General features: G+C 42.7%; 1 protein-coding gene across 1 annotated transcript in view; it reads left to right on the top strand.

The window, feature by feature from the left end:
• MEGF9 (multiple EGF like domains 9) overlaps nucleotides 1-24,229 on the top strand; it is an 88,862-nt gene that overhangs the window by 38,234 nt on the left and 26,399 nt on the right. The window contains exon 2 of the mRNA XM_050927085.1: nucleotides 15,237-15,438. Coding sequence (XP_050783042.1) covers nucleotides 15,237-15,438 — 202 coding nt within the window. The remainder of the gene's footprint in view (nucleotides 1-15,236; nucleotides 15,439-24,229) is intronic.

Consider the following 24,229-nt stretch of genomic DNA (forward strand, 5'->3'; position numbering starts at 1 on the left):
CTCCAGCTGCACTTTTCCAGATTAGTTAAAACAAGGCCTGAGGCTACCTTGTGAACCAAGGAATTGGTAAAATCTGCCTTGGCCCAGGAGCGAAGTTGGCTTTTTTAATGTTGACATTATTGCTGTTAATCTTCGTATGGTGAATTTAGCGCCAGCGTGTTTGAAATCCTGATGTGAAAGGTGCTAGACTGGCTGCCTTGGAGGTCCAAGTCTTCTATTTGACTATAGAACTGGTGTAGCGTAAGCAGCAGGGATACAAACTTCGCTGCGTTGTCCTACCAATACGCACAAACCCTAACCTGCAGGGACCACTTTGAGAGGTAGGAGGGAGGCTACGTCTACTGCCAGTTCATTCCTTAGCCCTCTGCTGGGGCTGCCAGTGAGTATCCTGTCTAGAGATACTTGTGGTAGTTTCTGTGATGTGGACATCTCTCCATGGGGAGCTAGACTAAGATCAAACTCATTTCATCAAACAGCCATCAGATGGTTTCTCCTTTCGGCAACTGTTGATGTGGGCTGGATTTGAACCAGAAAACTAAGGTTAAATTCATACTTGGTATAACTCCATTGACTTCAGAGAGAGATTTCTGCAGCTAGTTCTTAAACCCTGAGAAATCCAACCCCTCAGTCACTAACCGTTTAAACTTTTTTTAAGGTTTGGGGGACAACTTTGGGGCTCTAAAGGGATCTGGAAATCAGCTGACCCTATAAGGTTGCTACCATTTGGGCCCAAAAATCTCATGAATGGGACATGCCTACACAAACACCAGATCCTTGCCCTGGCTCAGTGTTGGACCGAGATCCTGTTGGGCTTTGTCTAGACTAGGTTTTAGAAGGTGTTAGCTAACACATATTAACAACCTAGTGTGGACACGGCAGTGTTCCTTTAACACTTTCCAAATCTTAGTTTAGGCAAGGGAAATGTGTATTGGTAACACCTCTTCATGTTATACATCCACATCTTCACTTAATCTGCAGAAGATGGGGAAAACAGAAGACTGTTTTGAATAACAGCCCCAGAACCTAATTCAAGCTCCATTCTCCTTTTGCCCATATGAGTCTCAAATTTTCTCCCTGTTTATCCATGCACAGAATTTATAGCCCAAGTGCACATGATTGAGGGATCATTCTTACTCCAGCTTTTTGCAGCTAATTTAAAGCCGCTGTGTGAATTAACACTTTCTTTCATTAGCTACAATTCCCCAAAGCACCAGGGAAGGTTTGTGATTTTAATTATTTTGCTTTAAGCAAAGTACATAGAGACTTCAATGATTATATTCCATGTTATTCATGTAATTTCTTTTTTATTCCCCTCTCTCTCTTTAGGATGTGGTACATAGATACTAAAATTGAAGTATGCTAATAAATTTTTAGGCCTGCTCATTAAGAGGTGTCTTGATCTTGTATCAAAAGAATGTTGCTGACATGATGATTATATTTCCTGAGGGGTATCAGATGTTTGCTTACAAATGTACTCCCAGTTTGAACTTTTCAGTAGGCTGGGAGCCTGGGGGTTGCCTACTGCTATTTTGGAGTTGTTTGCCGGCATTCCATTTAATTCTTGTCTCATATTGTTTATGTATAAACTTGAAGCGTTTTAGTTTTGTCACACCCTGGGTGGTTTAAAAGTGTGGACATTTTAAATAGAACTGACTGAATATTTACATGGCTGCAGATGTTTATGAAAACAATGGTATGAAAATGCAATCGGCAAAAGTAAAATGCCAGCAGACTTTTAAAATGAATTAAAAGGAAAGGATGTATTTTTAGCGGTAGATGCTTCAATCCTTGAGCATTTCTTTAGCTGTCTTTGGCATTTCTATAACTGCATATATTCTAGACATCTTAGGGTCTGATTCTTATTTATATTAAGACCCTAGCACATAGTGTAAAGCATTGAGTGGTCTTGTCTACGTGGGAAAACTTCCCAGCAGAGCTATAGTGGGATAGCTATTCCACTTTTGGTGTAAATCCCCATGCGGACACCCTATTCCAAAATAAAAGTGGTTTTTATTCTGTACTATTTACTGTACTTTGGAGTGATCAGAATCGCTTTCATTCTGGAATAGCGTGTCCACATTGGACACCAGTATAACTGTAGCAGAAGAGTGATTCCAATATAGCTATGCTGGGAAATCTCCCCATGTAGATAAGCCCTTAGTGTTAAAGAATTGGGCCAGTTAAAATGTTTTACAAACATTAACGCCAGCCTAGTTGGGTAGGTAAATTATTTTAGCCTATTTTACGGATGGTGAAACTGAGGCATAGAGGAGGTTCACAGAGCATGTCAATTAGTAACCTACCTGGCAAGCTAAAGGTCCGCGTTCTGCCGGGTTAGAGACCCTTCCCTCCTCAGCTTTCTGAATCATTAGATAATATTTCCTCCCCACTTCGTAAGAACTAGGAATTATTTTTCTCTGCAGTTGTACACATGAAATGGGCCTATGTCCGCTATAGTCTCCTTGTGCTTCTGTATGCTATAAAATCTCTTGTGCATTGGGCATGGCATGCCGGTGCTTAGAAATTTTGCAGACTATGAATAGTGTTCATGATTTTAAACTCTTTTAGAATGTTTGTGACAAGTAAGTTCTAAATATTCTATCTAGTTCACACATTGTACAGCTTTTGTTTTGCCATTTGTGACTATTTCACCCATGTAAAAACTACTTGTTCATTGTTTTAAATGGTCTGTATGAAAAAGAAATCATGGCTAAAATATACACCAAGGGATCTCCTCTGTACACTTTGAACATCACGAGTCAGAAAGGAAATGAAAAATTAATTCAGACTTCTACTTGACTGAACTGTTTTATAGGTGATTCACAAATGCAAAATGTGGATCATGCTATTAAATCTGTACGACTGGTGTCTGCCTCCCATAACGGAGAGGCAGATCATCAATTGGGGCAGAGGAAAGGTTCTGTAGGTAGTCAACAGTCCCTTCTATGGCTGCTTAGTTCAGGTCATGTCAGAGAGACCTTGTAAGATGACGCTAGGCTGCACAGGCTATTAATTGGAGAACTACAGGGTCTGTGAGTAGTCTCCCTCCACTGCAATAAAGCACCTCCGGGTGCTGACTTGGGTCTGAGCTGCAGGGCTATAGAACTGCAGTTTAGACATTCAGGTTTGGGCTGGAGTCTGGGTTCTTGGACCCTCCCCCATCACGGGGTCCCAGAGCACAGGTACCAGCCTGAGCTTGAGTGTCTACACTGCATTTTTATAGCTCACAGCCCAAGCCCTCTGAGCTGACATGGGGCAGCCATGGGTGTCTTACTGCCGTGTAGTCATACCTAGAGTGTCCAGCAGCCTCAGTAAAGAATCCTCTTGCAGCCAGATCCTATCTCCCTACTACATTACAGGCATCATTGGAGCACCTGGTTAGAATTTTCACGCCTGTTTTCCCTACTCTGCTTTCTGTCTTTCCAGACACGTTGATGCCTTGATGGCAATAAACTTCCTCCCCCGCCCCCAAAAAAAGGGGTTGGCCTATAGATGCCCCTTGCTGTTCATTGCTCAGTAAGAGTCTCTTCAGTCACTGGTTTCTTTTATATTAGTTGAGGGCCTGATCTTGCTCCATCTCTCAAAACCTTGAGACTAGATTCCCTTCCCATTTTAACTCGTGTCGAGTCAAAGACCTAGTGAAGCTTAAGATAGAAGCAGGTAGATAGGAGCAGAAAGAACCTGCCTCTGTATATCACTATCTCCTTTGGCTTTTGATTACATCTTTACCTACTAGCTTTACTCATTAAGGTCTTATTTCATAAGAAGGAAGCTGGAAAACTTCACCCTAGAGTTAAATAATTTAGAGTCAACAAATTATATTGACACATTTAGCCACTCTTCTGTTTGGTGGATATCCCTCAAATAATCATTTACTCAAATTTATTCAAATGTAGACAAATACTTATTTGAATTTTTTACTCTTTGGGTGGATGTTAAAAATTCAATGAGTTACTTAGGGCACGATAGGTTGACTAAGTCACAAGGTATTGTTTCTTCTTGATTGGATGGGTGCACTTCAGACACCTGGAATACAAATGTAATGTTTTGTTTCAGTGCATTCCGGCCTGCATGGATTTGAAATGTGCTTTCTGCAAACGTTGGTGCTGGAGAGCCTCTATCACTCTAGTGTTCCCCGGATGTCAGCACTAAAGGGGCAGGAGTATGGCCCATGATTGTTCATTTAAGAAACTCAGTTGAATATTTGCAGGACTTTTTGCTGCATTTACCTTTGCTGTAGTATGACCACACACAGCTTTAGCTGACCCCTAAAAATATGCTGGGCATCTTCTCTGCTTGACTGTGGCACAGTCCTAGTTCTGTTCCCCTGAGAAGCACTCCAGCCACTCTCTCTTAAAGCCCCAGCCCTACAGAGGAAAGGAGAGTTTTATTCCAGATCTGATTCATTGTCAGAAGTGACCCTGAACAAGCGGAAGATTGTCCTCTTACATCAAAAATATAGTGAGTGGAATTTGGCGCATCTCTCCTGACCCCAATACACTGCAAACAACCAATTCCTCTACCACAGGTACTGTGCTGGGCTTCTGTAGACATTTGGGAGTGTGCCAGAAATGAAGCTAGGAAAGAGAAGGTCTAGGATAATTGCAGAAGCTGCTATACCCATTCTGGCTTGTGCAAGCCATAGGCAGCGTTGGGGGAGCCTACTGTAACTTAAAGCTGCTACTGGGCTGCTCTAAGTTACTCCAGAAACTGTTCCAGACCCTGCAGCAGCCCAAAATTGAGAGGACACAAAGGTAGCTTAAAGCTTCCCCACCTCCATGGGCTTCATCTCCTCCAAGTGCATGAGATAATCTGACCCAATGCATGTATTGCTATGAGAACTCATATGTGAAGTTATAGCTCCATGACATTTTATAAAACAATGGAGTTGTAAATCTTTGCAGATCCTTATTCTGTCAGTGCAGCAAAGTGAAATTATAATATTTCCAGCAGTGGTATATTTCCAATTTAATAAAACAGGTAAAAATGTATTAGTAATCTAGAAATTTTGCACAATAATGACCCAATTGGAGGCTGGAGCAATGCGAAATTGCATACTAAATTTGAGTCCCCATTACAGCAATACCTCAAGCACTGTGTCTATTGCTGTAGCGTATTGTAAATCTTTTTACACTCAATCTTCTTCTAAAAATTCAGTGGTAAAAAATAAAGGTTCATGAAGGCAGCATGTTTTCACTTTGGTTAAATTAGTATCTTGTCAGAATGATTCGCACTTCAATAATGCTTTTGATCTACGGGTCTCAAAAGTGTTTTAGAGAGACGCGTGAATTAAGACTTACAACATCCCTGTGTGGTAAGAAAATATTATTTATTAGCTCCAGCAATGTGCTCAGTGCTATGCTCAGCACAAAACCCAAACCATTTTACTGAGGCACGGAGCAGCTAAGTGATTTGCCAGATCATAGAGGAAGTCTGTGGCAGAACTGGGTATACACCCAAAGCTTATGCCTCCATGCTTGATTTATAAACTTTTGATAATCCAGTTCATCACAACTCCTAGATAAGACCTCGCTCTTCTTTAGTGCTTTTCATCCCCTGATCTCAACACCACTCCTCCTCCTTTGTAAAAAGTGCTTTATCTCCATTCCACACATAGGGGAGCTGAGGCACAGGGAAAGGGAAGTGACTCACTCACCACAAATCCAATGGCAGAACTGGAAATACAACCCCACTCTCCATCCCAGGCCAGTGCTCTGTCCACGGGACAATTACCTGTCCTGGCTTTTACAGCACTTTTATGTTACAATTCTAACATGAATGTACTTCTGGTGATCAGTCTGATACTGAGCAGGACAGCATAAGACAACTCCCAGACTTAAACCCACCTCAGGATCAGCCTGTTATTCCAAACCACAGCATCTTCCCTTCCTCCCTCCCCCTCATTATGAATTCCTTCATACTTGCACAAGCTCGAAGGTGTTTTTGAAGGTTACATTCAAGAGCAAGACACGTGCCTGATCAAATGGAATAAAGGTTCTGTGCACCTGGAGAGGGTCTGGCCAGTGGCCAGAAGAATGTTCTATGGTCTCTTTCTTTCGACATCTTTTTGATGCATTGGCAGAAGGCTAAGGTAGACAGTTCATTATTACTTTCCTCTGTCAACTTTGAAATATTCTTGCCTTTTTAACCCAACCACAATCAGGGCATTGAATATATAGAATATATATTTTTAAAGATTAAGCTTCAGGTTTTCCTAGTCTGTCAAGTCACCAGTGTCAAATCTCTGTTACATTAGCAAATTGACTTTAAACCGTTTGTCTAGTTCTTTCCTGCTTTCAGACTGATAGTGCTTAAGGGCATCTTTCTGTGCTGCAGGGAGCAATCCTGCACTGGCCAGTGGGATGAATTGGTCGATTTGGTGCTGTCAGTCTGTTCCAGCTCTAATTTTTCATGAGCAGGGGGATTGTGTGCTCCAGTGACCTGTGTGGAGAGTGCTTTTCATGCACATATTGCCCCATGCCACATGGGAAGGGGAGGAGGCTCAGCTGCCTTGATGCCACCATCCCCTGCTCTTGCTCTTGAGACCTCTCTGCTGGCCCACAGATCTGTGCGGGGACATTTGCCCACAATCTTCTCCTAAGTCTCATGAAGCTTGTCATGAGACGGGTGGCTTTTTGGGTTAGAGCACTGGTCTGGGGTTTAGTCTCTGCGCTGCTACAAGTTTCCTGTGCGACACTTGGTGTTTCTGGGTCTGTTCCCCATTTATACAATGGGGTAACTGCTTTTCCCTACCTTCCAGGTGCACTGTGATGGCAAATACGTTATCTGAGTGCCTCTTTTTTAATGTGATAATTGAGGTCTTAGAAGTACCTTTGTTAGACACAGAGTGGTACAACTTGGAGCCATGTTGTTTTTCCCATGGATCTTCCTCTGCATTGCAGATTTGGCTCAGTTGTGTTAGGGAGCTGAGTGTGTGAGGGCCATTGGGGGCACTGTGACGTCATGCAGTCTGTGTGAGGAGCCTCACATAATTGTGGATGTTCCATGAAGCATTATTTGTGAGCAGACAGCCGTGGAAAGAAAAAAGTAGCCAAGAAAGCCTCATCTGTGTCGGATCACTGTTACGTAGAATGTGCATGTGATTTTTTTTTTTTTTCAGGCTTTCTAACTGTTTCAGCAGCAGAAAGGCTCAGATCTGTTTCTGTGCCCTGGCTGAAGTAGGTTCTGTAACAGCTACTTCAGGGCCTCCCCAATCTGCTTTCATTAAACAAGATCACAGAAATAGCCACCAGGCTTGCTGCTCAGACAGCTTGAATGTTAGTTTTCCCAGGTTGTGAATGAAAAGCTGCATACTTCCCTTTGTTTTGGATTACCACTGCATTTTCCACCCTGTCGAGTAACTGGTGTAAGCAGATCCTAGCGTATGTATTCCACATCAAGCCTGTTGTCTGAAACCTTGCCATCTGGAATCTTTTACTTGGCTTAGTGGAACAGTGTTTGTTTCATGGTCAAAGACATGCTAACATAAGGGCTCAGATGTAATGATGCAGGAGGTCAGACTAGAGGATCTATTTGGTGGTTCCTTCTGGCCTTAAACTCCATGCTTTCAGAAAGCTTACCAGTCATGGTGGGAGAATCTGTACATTTAAGAATTTTGTCTTAAATGTACATTTAACAGCCACACTCAGAGGGAGGCTTGATAATTTTTATTTTATTTTTTTTGTAGGAGGCAATGTTGCAAAAAATCAGCTTCTTCTAACTGAGCAGCAGGGGCATTTTTATTTTTCTTCTGTGGATGCTGTCTTTGCTTGTGGGAGAAATATAGAGGAAAACACTACACGTAGTATTCCTCAATCTTGAGAAGGTTTGATGGAGTGTATAGACCCCATGCTGAGGATGAAGGTGCAATAGAAGCCCCAGGGGCAAGGCCAGCTATACCTCGCCCTGTCAATCATGTATGGTAGGAAGGAAACTACAGGCAGCTGTAGGGGTAAGAGCATGATTGCTCTAAGTGGGAGACTGCTGGAGTGGCTCTGGAAGCCACAGGGGGATCTCACACCCAGGAGACTGTCATCCCAAACCTATAGGGAATGCTGCAAACTCCCGGCCTAAGCCAGGCAGAGTAAGCCTGTCTCGGTAGCCCAGCTGGAGAGAGTTCTCAAAACCCACTACGTGGGCACTATATCTCTTGCAGCACTGTGGACCTTCCACTCCCTGGCCCCTGAAAAGCAGGTACCCTTGTGTGTGTTGGGATATTTACCTGTCCTTTCAATTCCCCCATTCAGAGAGACTTAAGAAGGCCCACAAGGGGCAGGGCCCTCTTCCAAGTTTTAAGGAACTGGCACTGGGCTTGGCCCCATTCTCCCACCATCTACTAGAAACACTTCAGTGGACTCCTTCACAGAAGGCTTATGACCGCTTTCTGAGAGAAGTCATCTGGTGTATGGGAATGAAATAGATGCCAGAAGCCTGTCAGACTTGTCCAGCCACTTATGAGGATGCTGTTTCATGGTCAGAAGGCCATGTGGAGAAACTGAACAGTTTCTCTTAAGAGTTGGAATGCATCAAGGCTTGGCACTAGGCCCCTTTGTTCATGTTGGTGCTCAGAGCTCTTACAGAAGACACCCAGAGTGGCACCCTGGTGAGTGCTTTTTGCGGAGGATATAGTGCTCGTGGGGGAGACTGAAGAGGAAGTGGAAGAAGGTTTAAAGAGTTGGAGGTGCATACTCGAAAGAAATGGCATGAAAATCAGCAAAAATAAAACAATCCATGGTCTATAGATTCAATGATACACTGCAGGAAGATGAGGCTGTAAGTCAGGGAGACAGCCACTACCAAAGGTACAGAAGTTCAAGTACCCAGGTTTGATAGAACAGGATAATGGTAGACTCAGTGACTAACTTATAAGCAGAACAGGAAAGGCTTGGACTAAATGAACAGAAGTGAGTGCAGCGATAGGTATTCTCCTATTGCAGGTCAAATTGAACAGTAAAATCTACAAGATAGAAAATAGGCCTGCGGTGTTATATGGCACCGAATGCTGGGCTCTGAGGAAGAGACAGGAGCAGATCTCAAATACGGTGGAAATGAAAATGGTAAGACAGATGCTTGGAGTTACTGGGATGGATTGTGTTTGGAATGAAAGAAATAGGGGAAGTGTGTAGGTGGTACAAATTATAGAAAAGCCAAGAGAATCCAGGCTTAGGTGGTCTGGGCATATGAAAAGAATATCAGAAGAACATATAGGAAGCAGGATGGTAAATTTTAAAAGTGGAGAGTAAGGGAAGATCAGTGGATATTGTGGAATGGAGAAGGACTCAGAGCTTTGACCCCACATAGATGGGACCAAGGTTAGAGGAAGAATTTTTTTTTTAAGATAATAAGCTCTTTGGGACATTCCTTCCTATATTTTTGTATATCTAGCGCATATTGGGGACTCTTGCAATACAGATGATGATCCAACTAACTGGCTTCGGTCAGTGGCTGGATAGGACTAAAGATTTCTCTTTTAGATGGCTTAACTTCTCAGATCAGGAATGAAGGAGATGCAGTGTGTCTGAATATAGCCCATCTTCTATTCATTTTTCCATAGCTAACTTTTTTTCTCAAGATTTATGGGCTCTTAAAAGGGAATCTGTTACCTCAGTGATGAAATGAGTGGGAAATAAATTCTTCCTGTTTGTGTTTGAGATACCACATTGCATGTGGCACTCTGTCCTTCTCTAAGAGTGGCTGGGCCACGGATAAAAGTTCATGAGCCTGCTGCAGTGTGGTGTGACATCAATTAATGGGCTTTTCAGGATCTTAGGATCAGTAACTTCTAAAGCAATATGCCTCGACACCAGCCACACCAAAGTTTTCTTTTTTATTTCTAAGCTCTCTGCTGGTAGCTCTTCACAGGCCAATCAGTCTTTCATTTGGTTGGATTAAAAATCCAGAATTATTGATGAATTTCTGAGTACAGACTGCTGCCATCTGAAATCTTTTTTGCTGCAGCTACCAGCCTTTTTTTCTGCCATGCTGCATGTTCCTCGGTTATAACCCTGCAGTAGATGTTTGATTGGACTAGAAACAGGACAAATTGCTGTGTCAGGGCTATATGCAAGGCACTAGATTTGAAGTTCAGGGTCTTGGAACTTTTGTGGCCACCATCAACACTGACTCTTGAAGTTGTTGTAGATCTTGGCTTCCTCATGAAGAGTTCTCTGAAAACATCTGCTCAATGTGAAGCATCAGTCAAAAAAGGTAGTAGCATGTTAGGAGCCATTTGGAAAGGGATAGATAATAAAACAAAATATAATGCCACTGTGTAAATCTACGGTATGCCAATACGTTGAATAGTTCTTGAGGTTCTGGTTGTCTTATCTCAAAAAAGATGTATTAGAATTGGAAAAGGTGCCAAGAAGGGCAACAGAATTGCTTAAGGCTATGGAGCAGCTGCCATATAAGAGAGGTTGAAAAGATTGGGACTGTTCAGCTTAGAAAAGAGACAACCAAGGGGCAATATGATAGAGGTCTACGAAATCATGAATGGTGTGGAGAAAGTGAATAGAGAAGTGTTTTTTTACCTCTTCACATAACAGAACAAGGGGTTAAGTCAATGAAATTAATAGGCAGCAGGTTTAAAACAAACGTAAGGAAGTACTTCTTCATACGATGTGTGGTCAGCCTGTGGAACATATTGATATGGGATGTTGTGAAAGCCAAATATTAGATACGTTCATAGATGGTGGATACACATATGGCTATGAGCCAATGTAATCAAGGTCACAACCAACCCCACACTCCAGGTGTCTCTAAACCTCTGATAGTCAGGAGCTAGGACTGGACAGTGGGATGGATCACTCAGAATTGCCCTGTTCTGTTCATTCCCTCTGAGGCATCTGGCACTGGCCACTGTTGGAAGACGGGTTCAGGGCTAGATGGACCATTGGTTTGACCCAGTATAGCCATTCTGAGGATGAAATTAAATGTCTTGTGATGAATTTTCATCTCAACCTCTCCTACCTATTGCAAATTTCAATACAGTGTACTCTGAGTGTGATTGATACTAATCAACCGTGGTGAATCCGTGCAAGCTTTTTACTTTCTCACCTTTTGTGCCTATCACTATTCTTACAGTACATTGGGCCAGGTCCTCAGATGTCAATCCACATAGTGCCACTGAAGCCAATGGACCTATGCAATTGTTCCAGCTGGGGATTTGGTCTCTTGCATGTAGAACAACTTCTTGACCTTGCCTTTACTAATATGTACACTTACAGTATCATGTATGAAGGGAAAAATCCACATGTGACTTCCCCCAAGGAAGAGAGGAAGGATGAAAGAAGGAGAGTCCCATATGTGGAAGAGGCTAGTCTTATAACCTATTTCCTGTCACTTATAGCACACCGACACCATGGTGATGGGAATGGTTGAGAAACAGAATGGAATGCAATAGAACTTTGCTGGTAGAATGGAATGAAGAAGTCACAACATAACCTTTTATCCTTCCAGTTCTTGTGCACCAGCAGACGTTGCTACTGGCTGACGCTGCTGCTGGTTCACCCCCATTCAGTTGGGTACTGCATGCACACAGCTGAATAGGGCTCTGTAAAGGTGCAGTAGTCTGTGTGCCTGAAGTTGCAGGATTGGGGTCTAATAATGTATCCATAGAATTTAACTTCTCTTTTTCACTTACAGAATGTCTGCTATTGTATTATGACTCTTGCTAGAATTTATTCAACATTGTTAATTTTGGTTTTGCAGTTTTTGTTTTTTAACAGTGGAGGGTGCAGGGCTTGTGAATGGAGCTGGGTGAAATTTTGATGAAAGACCTGCAAAAATCCCATAGTCAGCTTTGAACATCTCAGCCAAAGTCTTTACCATTCTTTCTAGCATTTTGCAAGCTATTTTAAGACATAAAACATCATAAATGCTGCAGATATAAAATATAATCCAGAGCATGGCTTGTATTTCGTTTCCTCCAGCTGCAGTACTTGAGATTTCATCTATCTAATGTATCTACATGACCTTCCCCGTTACTACAGTATCTGAGCACTGCCCAATCTTAATATATTTACCTTCACAACTCCCCTGTTTGTTTCTCTGGCCTCAGTTAAGGCTGGTAGCCCAGAGCTATTAGCCCTAAGTGCCTTGATCAGGCAGGAAGTTGTTGTAACAGAGCTAGAAACTGCAGCTGTTTCCCGAATCCAGACTAGCCCCCTAACCATTAGACTTGCCTTCCTCTCATGAAACTATAAAATTTTAAACCACTTCACTGCTCATTTAAATGAATTAGGCTGGATTTGGCTAGCAATTTGGGCCAGTGTTGCTTTTCCACACCTTTTTGCTAGACAGATTATCTGAGCTCTGTAAACCCTCTTCCCCCCCATCCCCTCTCCCTCCAGTCTCTTTTTAGAGGATACAGTCCAAATTCTCCTTTTTACTCTGGAGAAACTATAGTGATATGGGTTGAGTTGTAGTGAGAAGAGAAGTTGGCCTGTAATAGCCATGGCTTTCCCTGTAGAAATGTTTGAATATCAACTAGCAGCGGAAAGCTACTGTAGACACTTCTGCAGTGTTACGTTGACTCTAGCCTTGTAGGCTAAGAGTGAGCAATGATTTATGATGTTATGCTGCGACTGTAGCAATAAGATCTTCTCAATATGGAGCAATATGTAAGAATTGTCTCTATTCTCCACTTCAGTGGCACTCCTAGCATCTAAGAACACTGTTCAATTAGATATAACATCTTTTTTATCAAATCTGTTATGACTAATTACGTTGCATACAACAATTAATGAATGTGTTTAATAGTTTGATTTAAAAACTGAAAAGGGAGCACTCATTACAGTGGCTGCCCATGACCTGCGCTCATTGGTAGAAGTCAAAGTGCTAAAATCAATGAGGCCACACTGGTATGACTGAGATGGGAATTGGTGCTTGTAATTGGAAGTGGATGTTTACCTGGATAAATACAGATCTCCAAGTTTTCATTTCAGTAATCGCTTCTGATCCAAGAAAATACAGGCTCAGTTCTAATCTCACTTACACAAGGATAAATGCAGAATAGCTATTGATGTTAGAGGAATTACTCCAGATTTATATTGGCGTGAATGAGATAAAAATTTTCTTCTCTTAATCTGGTACAAAACTGATCTCTGCATCTGATGGATTGATTTACTGTAAAAACAAAAAACCTGGTATCTCTCTAAATATTGAGCTGCATGACATTTTGCTGAACCCTCTAGTTTGACAGTATAACTGTCTGTCTGGATATTTGTTTCTTAGAAAGTTCCCAGTATTTCCCCATTCAACCCTTTAAGAGAAGAAGGCTTCCAGCATTCTTTTCATGGTTTGTCATTATTTCATTCCAGAACTAATTGGGCATATTCTTAAGAAGAATGTTTTAAATGTATATAACCAATTGGGAAGTTGAGCTATAATCTCTTCCTCCACCTCAAATTCCACAAGCAAATATACAAAGAATAGCCAGCATGAAATTAGTAAATTAATCTGACAAATGGATAAATTTACTTTCTCTCTGGGGTGCTGGTATTTCTAAAGGCACTTTGAGATCCTCGGTAAGGTTCCAGTTCAACAAAACATTTAAATACATTCTGAAATCCGTCCCTGTTCAGACTGACACTTGAACACGTTTAGCTTTAGGCACATGTTTAAGTCTCCTTGACTTCAGTGAAACTTAAACAAGTGCATAAAATTAGGCGTATAATTAAGTGCTTTGCTCAATAGGGATGGACTGCTGGGTTAGGACGTAAGCGTACACTATAATTGTGAAATACAAATATTGAAATACTGTATTTTATTAATTTTAGGCCCTCTTCGGTGCTCTAGTAGGTAAAACTCCAGTAGGCTTCAGTGGAGTGACTCCTGGGGGTAAAGTGGGTAAGACTGGGTTCTTGATTGTAAATTCTTCCGGTTAGTGGCTGTGGCAACTGCCTCCATCTGTACAGCATCATGCACCCTGGCTGCTCTTGGTAAATAATCATCAGTGTTGCCTAAGTCCCTCGAAGCTTGTTTTCCATGTCAGACATGAACCTTATTCATAATTCAGTCTTGGTAGATAAATACTTTGAATTATTAAGCACCCAGTATTTTCCAGTAAAGAAGGGAAGCTAAAACTAATAGTGTCAGTTTCTAGTTTGCAGCGGAGAAATTCTCATTTTAGTCTAAACACTTCAGTTTATGTAGGTTGAGAGCTTGTGGTTTGATCTTTTCCCTCTGCCCTTTGAGGGCTGGATTTGGTAAACCTTCCAAATGAAGAACTTCCATGAAAGTCAGTTGGAGAGGGGAGCTTGCCTGCATGGCTCTTCAGATCAGATGATAGCCCTGTAGTGACTCTAGTGGAGTTCTGCCTGCTGTCAGCAAGGATAAAATTGGTTCATTCTGTTTTAGGTGATGAGAGGAAGGATTTTCTTATGGTTAAGGCATTAGATTGAGACTTGGCAGGCCTGGGTTCAGGTTTTAGCTCTGCCGCAGATTTCCTATTTGATCCTGGGCAAGTCAGTTTAGGGCCAATTTTTCAGATGCTCAGCATCGACAGTCAGAGGCACGTTTTCAGAAGAGATTGGTGCCTCTTTTATAGATTTTGAAACCTGGGCAGTACCCACAGCTGCTATTGTGCCACTTGCAATCAGCACTCCAAAAGTGCTCAGCACTTGATGTGTTGAGCTTTTTTGAAAATCTGGCCCTTTACCTTTCTCTCTCCCCAGTTCCCCATCTGTAAATAATAATAATACTGCCTTAGTTTACTAGACTGTAGTGAAGATAAATCCATGAATTATGAGGTGCTGTGATAGCAACGTTGCCAAATGTTGCCGTTTTATAATGACTCTTGTGATATTTGGTGTCTTTCCAAAAGCCTCAGCTCCTCGAGTCATGTGATTATGGGAGAGGCTCAACTTTTTTTTTAAATTTAAGTTTCTAGTCCTCATAGTTGAAGGAAGAAAAGCTTGAAAACATGAACCCCAGAGTTTCAAACACCAGAAAGTAAATATGAAGAACCCCAACAAAAAAACTTTCCAATTTGGTGTGTTTTGTTTTGGTTTTTAAGCCAGTCTCATGATTTTTGAGGCCCTTATTCATGGTCTTTGACTGTTTTGGGGTTGGCAATGCTGTTTCAGAGCTACACACACACACAGAATGAGCATGCAAGTCTGACTGCCCCAAATGTGCTCCTAGCAATTTTTGCATGTTTAGAGATTTTTTTTCAATGCTTATATACTTCATTTTATGACTAGAGCATGTTAATTTCACTTTTTTTCTTTTTGCAGACTATCTGTGTAACTGCAGTGCTCTTGGGAGTGCAAGTGTGAATGAGTGCAATACTTCAACAGGACAGTGCGAGTGTCACAAAGGCTACACTGGTCTGCGATGTGAAAATTGTGAGGAGGGATATCTCCTGAACCAAACCAGTGGGCTCTGCCTTCCATGTGGCTGCAGTTCCAAAAGCTCTGTCAACTCCCTTTGTGACAAGTAAGTAACATGCCATTTCAATAAGCCTCCCCAGGGATTGTGTGCCATGTTCTATAATTTTGGTGTATTTTGAGATCCAGGGTGTATTTTGAGGCTCAGGTGTGGGATTTCCTCACATTTTGTGTGTGTGTGTGTGTGTGTGTGTGTAGCTGGTCTTGTAAAAATTCATGAAGCACTTGCTGTCCCTTCTTTTAAAGATCAGATTATAAAAATAGCCATAGCTGTAGCAAAAAACCTAGCAATTTACAAGGGAGTTAACTTCCATTTCTGAGCTGAACGTATGCTGCTGCAGAATTTCTCCTCTAATTCCCCATGCATCTCTCCTCACACAAGATTTCCTTCATTTACCAGGGAAGAGTGGGTGGAAGCACGCGGTGGGGTGTTGGGAGAGGTCACTTTCAAAGGTTATTTCTTGCATCAGAGGCTGGGATCTCAAACAGAGCTTTGTGACTTTCTTTCTCTGAGCATCACAAAGAAATAGTTGATTGAGAGACTGTAACAGGCTCTTGCTTCTTGAATTGTTGGATGCACTGCTGCCTCAGTTTCCCTCCTTTCCCGGTCAGATCTCCACAACCGGTGCTTTTGAATTACACTTTTCCTCTGGTTTTTATAAAATAACCATCTAATTCAGAGCTAGAATCTCCCAGCCTTCTCTAGACTCATCAATTCATTCCTCTCCTCATGGGCTCAGCACAGGGGTTATTCATGGTAGTAAGTACTGTGAACTCTGTGAGGCAAGGACCATTGTTTTATAGTGTGTTGGTACAGCACCTGGCACAGTGCCTGGTCTGTGGTCTGTGCCTGGGGCTCTTCGGCACTGCAGCAATGTAAATAAAGAAAAATAACACAGCCTACATTTTCCAGGGTTGTTAGGTGCTCCGCTTGTGACCTCTCAAATAGGCCTAATTCTCAGAGGGTGGATGAAAATCTGGCCCTTTTAAGGCATCTCAGGTTGGAAACCCAGAAATTAAGGCACCCAGTATCACTAGTCACTGTTGAAAGCTTAGGGTTATGCTGGTAGCTAAGTGTTTAAACTCAGAGTAATATGGCCTAATCCTGTAACCGATTATTTGTTAATGATTGCTGAATGGTTAAATTCTCCTGGGATTACGCGCAGGCTGGTGACGTTGATAACAGCTGTAGAAAGTACACAGTGTAGCTCACTGCTCTGTCAGTAGCGTTAGAAACTCGAATTGCTTGCCCCTGCAGGTGAAATGAATAAGTGTCCAATGTGTCTCTCTTCTTCCCCCTGCCCCACTCCATCCATGCATTTTCCTGGGTCTGTTTGGTGCAATGTGACAGCTCTGCTGAGAAATCCTGGGCCAAATCTCATGCACTTCCCTGATTTTAGCATGACCTCTCACATAAGTAAGGCAGTCAGATCTGGCCTTTTATTTGGAAACACGAGGGATGAGAAGGTGCCAACTCATTGGCAGTGAGGGAATTAAGGATACATGTGGTTGAGAAAGAAAGATGCAGGAATAAAAGCTGGCTGGATAGTGGCCAATTTAGGGATGTAGCTGCTTCTCTTTGCCAAAAGTCATAGGCCATCTTCAGGAAGGAATGTGGGGGAAATCTTCATGTTAGAAGGCTGACCCGGCAGTGAGTCATTCGAGGTCTAGCAGCCTTAAGAACAAAGCCCCTTTTGCAGTGTCCATATCATTCCTGTGTTGTAATTGGTTGTTCAGTAGGATTCTGGTCACTTTATCTGGGATATTTCATGCAGCTTGGGAGCCCCCTGGAACCATGGAAAATCTGCTGTTTCACCTTGCAAGGGGTAGGACAAGCCTTCTCTTTGGCCTTGGGCTCATGTGGTTTTCTAACAACCAAGTTTGGGGTTTGTAAAAAGCTCAGGCTCAAAGCAAGATGCTGTCAAAGCTAGCCATGGTCCTGAGTGGCAAATGTTCGCACTGACTCTCCTGCAGGCTCCTGAAGTGAGGAGGGGAGTTGGGTCATTTGGCCCATTGTAGAGATGAGAGCCTGCTGTAAAGTTTACATCCAGATCAGAACGTCAATAAAAGTTTTTGATCTGGACCCACCGCTAATCAAAGTGCTGAATGGTTCCTTGTTTCTGTGTGAAACCAGAATCTGTCCCAGATTGGCTCAGACATATCTTTACTGACTGGCTCAGAGTTTAGGCTGAATTTTGCATTTGAAAACGAGAACCCAGAATCAGGCAAGTTCGGGGGTTTGATAATACAGTGGAGCAGAATTCTAGAGTGCACTGTCCTACCCTAAGGACAGCATAAAGTGTACTGTTGGTAACTGCTGCATTCGCGTTCTGTTAAGGATGCATCAGATTCTTAATATTTGTTGAAGTTGTTACTTCCTGTGCTTGTAGCGCATAACAACAGTTAGTCTCACTTCTTGTGAAATACATCTCAGCTCTCTCAATCCCTGTACAGAAAGAGCTCTGCAGCTAAGGGTGCCCTATTGCATCAAAAGCTGTTCACTAAAAGTTTTGGAGGTAGTTTTGTGGACTGAAGTAAGAGCTCCCGTTTGCTTTCATTCCATTCCACAGCCTGCCTACTCTAAATATTTTTACACTCCACTACTGATGCATGCTGTCTTCTTTTTCTGCTGCCAGTCTTTACTCTCACTTAATGCTCCTTGCAGTCCAGCAGTATGTATTTTACACCAAGCAAAAGAAGTAACTCCTTCCCTCAACTCCAAGAGCAATTTCAGGCTGGCAGTTTCGTTGCCTTATATTGGATTTTGAGGTGAATCAAGTCTCATGCTTCAGGGAAGGAGCTGATTGCCACAGGGGTCAGGAAGGAATCCCCCATGAATAGCATTGCATGACTGTCTAGATGATTTGAAGGATTTTTTTCTTACTGTAAAGGATTGTGCTGCTGGACTTAGGAGACTTGGCTTGATAGTCCAATGATCTGATCTAGTAGAGCAAATCTGATGCCTAAAAGGGGAACTCTGTCACAGTGGGTATTATCCATCTGGAGTCTGTGCTGGCTTCCACGCTAATAGACACTAACAGAGGCTTCCTGGCAGTGGAAACTCAACCAGGGACATGGTAAGCAGCTGCAGCCTCCCCTTCACTGGCAGCTCACAGGAGGCAAATGGTGCTGGATGGGGAGGGTGTGTGGCTGGGACTGAAAGGAGATGCTTGGAGTCAGTGCACGCTGCTGTTGCCTCCACTTGCAGAGCTCCTATGGAAGAATTCCAGCCCCATCACTGACTGGGATGGAGCAGCTGCACACTGAACTCTGAATATAATCTCGTATCCTAATTTCACAAGAATAGGATCAGCCTTTCTTTGCAATGGAAACCGCGTGCAGTTTTAGGGCTTAATTCAGTCCCTCGGTGCCTGGGACTCCATTGGCTTCGGAGAGAGTTCTGCTTGCTAAGCTGTTGTAGTTTCAACCCTTTCATCTGATGGTTTTCCCCCTCTATTTTATTTACACCGGCTAAGAGTCAAGGGAAAAACACACCCTGATTTCTCTTGTTTGAATTACTTCAGTCAAATAATCATGCAGGGTAAAGTGCATGCAGTAGAAAGGTCAGAACTGCTGACCGGGCCCAGACTGGAACCTTGAATCTCAGCCCTTTTATTTGAGTAGCTGGGTTGAGGAAGGTATCTTGGATTCAGAGACTGGGGAGGTACCATGAAGGAAATGGGAAGTAGCTGCAAGGGAGTGAGTCAGTGGAGAGGAGGGTGTGTTCCAGAGCTTCCTGTGGGATCAGCAGGAAGGGCAGCCTCTGCTGGAATTAATGTAACAGGGAAGGTTTGATTTAATTTAACTCATTGACCGTTCTTGCAGCCAGGGTTGGCAGGCAGAAGTAACATAAGAATGGCCACACTGGGTCAGACCAAAGGTCCATCTAGCCCAGTGTCCTGTCTTCCAACAGTGGCCAGTGCCAGGTGCCCCAGAGGGAATGAACAGAACAGGGAATCATCAAGTGATCCATCCTCTGTTGCTCATTCCCAGCTTCTGGCAAACAGAGGCTAGGAACACCATCCCTGCCCATCCTGGCTAGTAGCCATTGATGGACCTATCCTCCATAAATTTATCTAGTTCTTTTTTTGAACCCTGTTATAGTCTTGGCCTTCACAACATCCTCTAGCAAAGAGTTCCACAGGTTGACACTGTGTTGTGTGAAGAAATAATTCCTTTTGTTTGTTTTAAACCTGCTGCCTATTAATTTCATTTGGTGACCCCTAGTTTTTGTGTTATGAGAAGGAGTAAATAACACATCCTTATTTACTTTCTCCATGCCAGTCATGATTTTATAAACCTCTATCATATCCCCCCTTAGTCGTCTCTTTTCCAAGCTGAATTATTGGTGAAGTACAAGGAAGACGACATTGATCTCTCACCAGAACAAGTGTGGGTAGGATCTGAAATGTCATCCCAGATCTTCACAACCATAAAAATATCTAGTGCTTTATAGTACCTTCATTCCTGGGATTTCAAAATTAGAGCATGTCAAAAAAATTTTTTCCATTGGAATGTTTTTTTTCATTGGAAAACTATTTTGTCAAAATGGAAATTCTTTCTTGGGGGAACAGGTTGATTTTTGACAAGATTTCATTTTGAAAATAAAAATTGGGGGAAAGTGTTTTGATAAGGTTCCAACTTTACATTTTGAAATCTCTTTCAAATATTAAAAATTTATAATACAAAATCAAGTCAAAATAGAAATGCGAAAAATGTTGACCCATAACAAATTTTTTTCAAAAGCTTTGGTTTACAAGAAATTTCCATAATTTTTTTGGAGGGCAGAGGGAGGTTGCTTCTGATTTGAAATGAAAACATATTTTGAAATGTCAGACTCTCCTGTGGAATGCTAACTCAAAGTTGTGACCAGCCCTGCTCAGAATGCTTCAGAAAGATCAGATGAGTACTGTCTTCTTGTGGGAAACTGAGGACCAGAGCAGTCAAGGGCCAGGTTCTGATATCCCGAAACTCAGGTTGAATAAGACCTTATCTCACGAATAGTGCATGTAACCAATGACAGAGACAATTTGTGGAGAAAGATGTTTCCTGGCCTGATTGAGGATATCAGGATCTGTTCCCAAAGATCAGGTTGTGAACTTCCAGAATCACACTGGTGAGCAATCCCACTGGAGTGAATAGGTGTGCTCAGGTTAACGTGAGTGAGGGGTTCACTTCACAGTCTGGCCTTGAGTCACGTGTCTAGCTTCACACATCAGTCAGTTGGCATAAGAGCCCATCTCTCCCCATTCCAAGCCCTACAGTTTTAACCATGATATACCCTGTAAAATAGAATCGTCCAGGAAGTGTCATTGGAAATTTAGGGAAAGATTCCCAAAGGCACAAAGGGGAGTTGTGTGAGATTTTGACATCTACCTACCCATTGTAATTTGGAAAATCTTTCCCTTAACTCCACCTGGACAGACCCCTGAATGTGTCAGAAAGGGCGTCTGTAGAATTTTCTCCAAAGAATTTCATATTCTGGCAGCATCCTTTGGCAGCAATCGCAGAATTTGGGATGTGGTGGAATTCCACAGCTTTTTGAAGAGGGAGCAAAAAGAAAAAGTAGGAGAAAATAAGGTGGGTTGGGGGAAAGTGAGATAATGGTGTGAATAAAAAGCTCTCTGGTTCTAATTCCACACCCAGTGCATTTTGCCACAGACAGAAATGACCTCCAGGTATTCAAAAAAAAAAAAAAAAGTAGGTCAGTTGTCTGTTACAGAACTAGGAACATCAATATTGCTACAAGATGGGCAGACTCTTGCACAGTGACGCTGATGTGTGAAAAAATTAAATGGGAAACATAAAACAAAGGGCCAAATACTCTACTGCATTCACAGGAGTTAAAGCGGCTGAATATGGCCTGTATGTTGCAACCACATTGCACTAGATCCTTATGGATATTTGACTGTGGGACAGGAGAGGAAATGTGTTTGGGACTTTCATGATGGATTGTTGAGCTGGTACTTTGTGTAATTTTGTTGTTGTTTGTTATCAGTACTGTGGTAGCACCTAGAGCTTTTACTCGGGATTGGGCTCCCTCTGTGCTGTACAGTACAGGAGTGGGTGGGTGAGGTTCTATGGCCTGCAATGTGCAGGAGGTCAGACTAGGTGATCATGATGGTTCCCTCCGGCCTTAAAGTCTGAGTCTATGCGTATACACTCTACACAAGTCCAGTGTCAAGATGATCCCTGCCCAAAAGATCCTGGTGTAAACTCTAGAGCCAAAATGTCCTCAGGTGTGGGAACCTATCACCCCCTTCACCTCCTTGTCAAAGTTGATAGGAGCTGCCTGTGGGTATCTAAGAACAGGATTTGGCCCCACATGGTCTCACGGCTAAAGCACGGGGACTCGACTGGTTTGGGTTCAATTTCCAGATCAGCCAGAGACTCCCTGTGTGACCTTGGGCAGGGTACTTCTTCTCTGTGCCTCTGTTCTCCATCTATAAAATGGGGCTAACAATCCATCCTCTCCCCCACCCGTTCCCATGCTCTTCTTGTGTCTTACCTGTTTATAATAAACAAAGCTACAATCTAATAATAATGGTAGTCTCTAGGAACCAATAGAGAAAGGCGGCCCAGTGTGGTAGTCACTGGGGACGAACAGAGAGCAGCAGAGAGTTCCTGCCCCAGAGATCTTACAAGAGAAAAACAGAGTGGACAATGCAATAGTTTTTGGGACAGGCCCTGTCCCTTATTATGTATATATACAACAGCTAGCCCAATGGGCCTACAGACTGAGCTGTGATCTGGTGAGTGCTACTATAATACCCACCATGGGCCCATAGTTGGTTGCTTGGTTTGTTTGTTTTTTAGTAATATAATGAAAATACCTTAAGCTATTTTTTAAAAACAAGTTCACACGTGTTGCATAAGCTAATACTCATGTACCCCTTTTTAAAAGTGCGTATTCAAGGGAAGACTGTCTCAGTAAACCCGGAATATAATTTTGGACTCTGACTGTCTAGACAGTCCTTGATTTGAGAAGCGCATTTCCTAGAGGCTGAGCTCTAAGGAGAAACAGGGCATATCTCTAATATATGAGCTTGTATGCACTTTTGTAAAGGTTGCTTTTTAAAGGACAACTGTATTTTTTTTTAAAAACACGCTTTACCCTACAACGTATCACTCACTCCACCCCAATGTGCTAATTATTAACTAGACCTCCAGTACAGACCATAGAATAAAAAAACCAAAACAAAAACCATTTCCCCAGGCATTGGGTTGATCTTAGGAGTAAACATTGACCTGACAGTGCTGTCACTATGCATGGACTCTGCTGCTGTTAGTCAAAGGCCTTTTTTCGATGTGTTTATCTGTAGAGATCAGCACTGTCTCCTCTGGGATGATGTGTTTCCGTACATGGCCCACTGGCCAGTTCAGAGTGGTTTTGAAACTGGTTTTAATTTTGCTCTGTTAAAATGTAATCTTGCCTCAATGTTTTGCTTTCTGTTTAGCTATTACAGCAAACTGTTTTCTAAAAACATAATCAGGTGACTTGAATGTATTATGGGACTACAGCGTCAAGGATAAAATTCTGTTTTTAGTATTACTGTTTATGTTCCAGTAGAACTTGGAACACCAACTGAAGTCGGGCCCCCTTGTGCTAGGTGCTGTATGAACCTATAGAAAGAGACCGTCCCTGCCCTGAAGAACTCATACTCCAAGTAGAAAAGACAGGCAAAGGGTAGGAGGAGGACATAGAAGTAAAGTGAGTGACCCAAGGTCACATGCAGAGCTTATACTAGAACCCAGGTCTCTTGATTCGGAGGTTAGGATCTAAACCACTAGCCCACCTGTGTAAGCTGTCTCCATACCAACATCTGTGTGACTAGAGTGGACTTTGAAACAGCACCAACCAGGCAGAGGTGGCACCTTACATCCACCCTGCTAGTTCTGGGTGTGGAGCTGTCTGCCCAAGGAATTAAGAGCTGTGTCACGCTGGCCTCAGCGCAAAACAAAATCCCCTTCTCCGTGGATTCAGCAGCTTCCTCCTCTAGCATCGCAGACAACCTGCGTCTCTTGCTGCATGCTCAGGTGTAGCAAATCAGAAGAGCTTTGCCATTTGTTTTTAAAGGTTCTGTCTGGCACACTCAGGTGGGTCTTGGGCACTGTTTCTTGGCTGAGGGAATAAATTACCCTGAAGAAACTTAACTGAGCCTGGATTGGTTGAATCAATTACTTAAAAACTGAATAGATTTCATAGGCTCCTGTATTTTTATTATGTGAAAGCAGTTGAGATTCCGTCACAAGGCCTCTGCTTGACCTCTAATCTCCCACTTTCTGTAGCTGGGAAAGGAACCAAGAGAGAAGGCGGGAAAGGTTGTCTTCAGCCTTCCTAATAGCAGCATGGGTCAGTGCAGAGCAGCGGAAGCTCTGGGTCCTCCGTGGAGTAATTCCAATGTGGTGAGGCTAAGTTGGCTAGGATATACTGTCCCTCCCTCGTGCCTGTGCCAGGGACCTGCTCCTTGCCAGGCTTTTTGCTGTCCACATCCTTCACAGCTGATACAGTGGGGGGAAATCCTCCACTGTCAACATACCTAGTATTTAGCAAGCCGCAGCTCTGGGCTTCCTTTGAGGTTACCCTTTCACTGTATGGAAATCCTGGGGAAGTACTGAATTCTCCTGGTTAAAAATGGTGCTGCCTTCACTAGGACATGGGAAAAGATGGTCAACTCAGGGCTGGTCTCTACAGGAAACATATCCAGTTATATCACTATGGTTGTGCCAGTATAACTCCCTATGTGGACACTCTCTTACTCCAGAATAAGAGAGCCTTTTTTTCTGTTTATCCTAACCACTTTCAAAGCAACATAAACTAAACCATAAAAAGACACGCT

The sequence above is a fragment of the Gopherus flavomarginatus genome, chromosome 17 (genome assembly GCF_025201925.1).
Source record: "Gopherus flavomarginatus isolate rGopFla2 chromosome 17, rGopFla2.mat.asm, whole genome shotgun sequence".
Classification (NCBI taxonomy): Eukaryota; Metazoa; Chordata; order Testudines; family Testudinidae; genus Gopherus; species Gopherus flavomarginatus.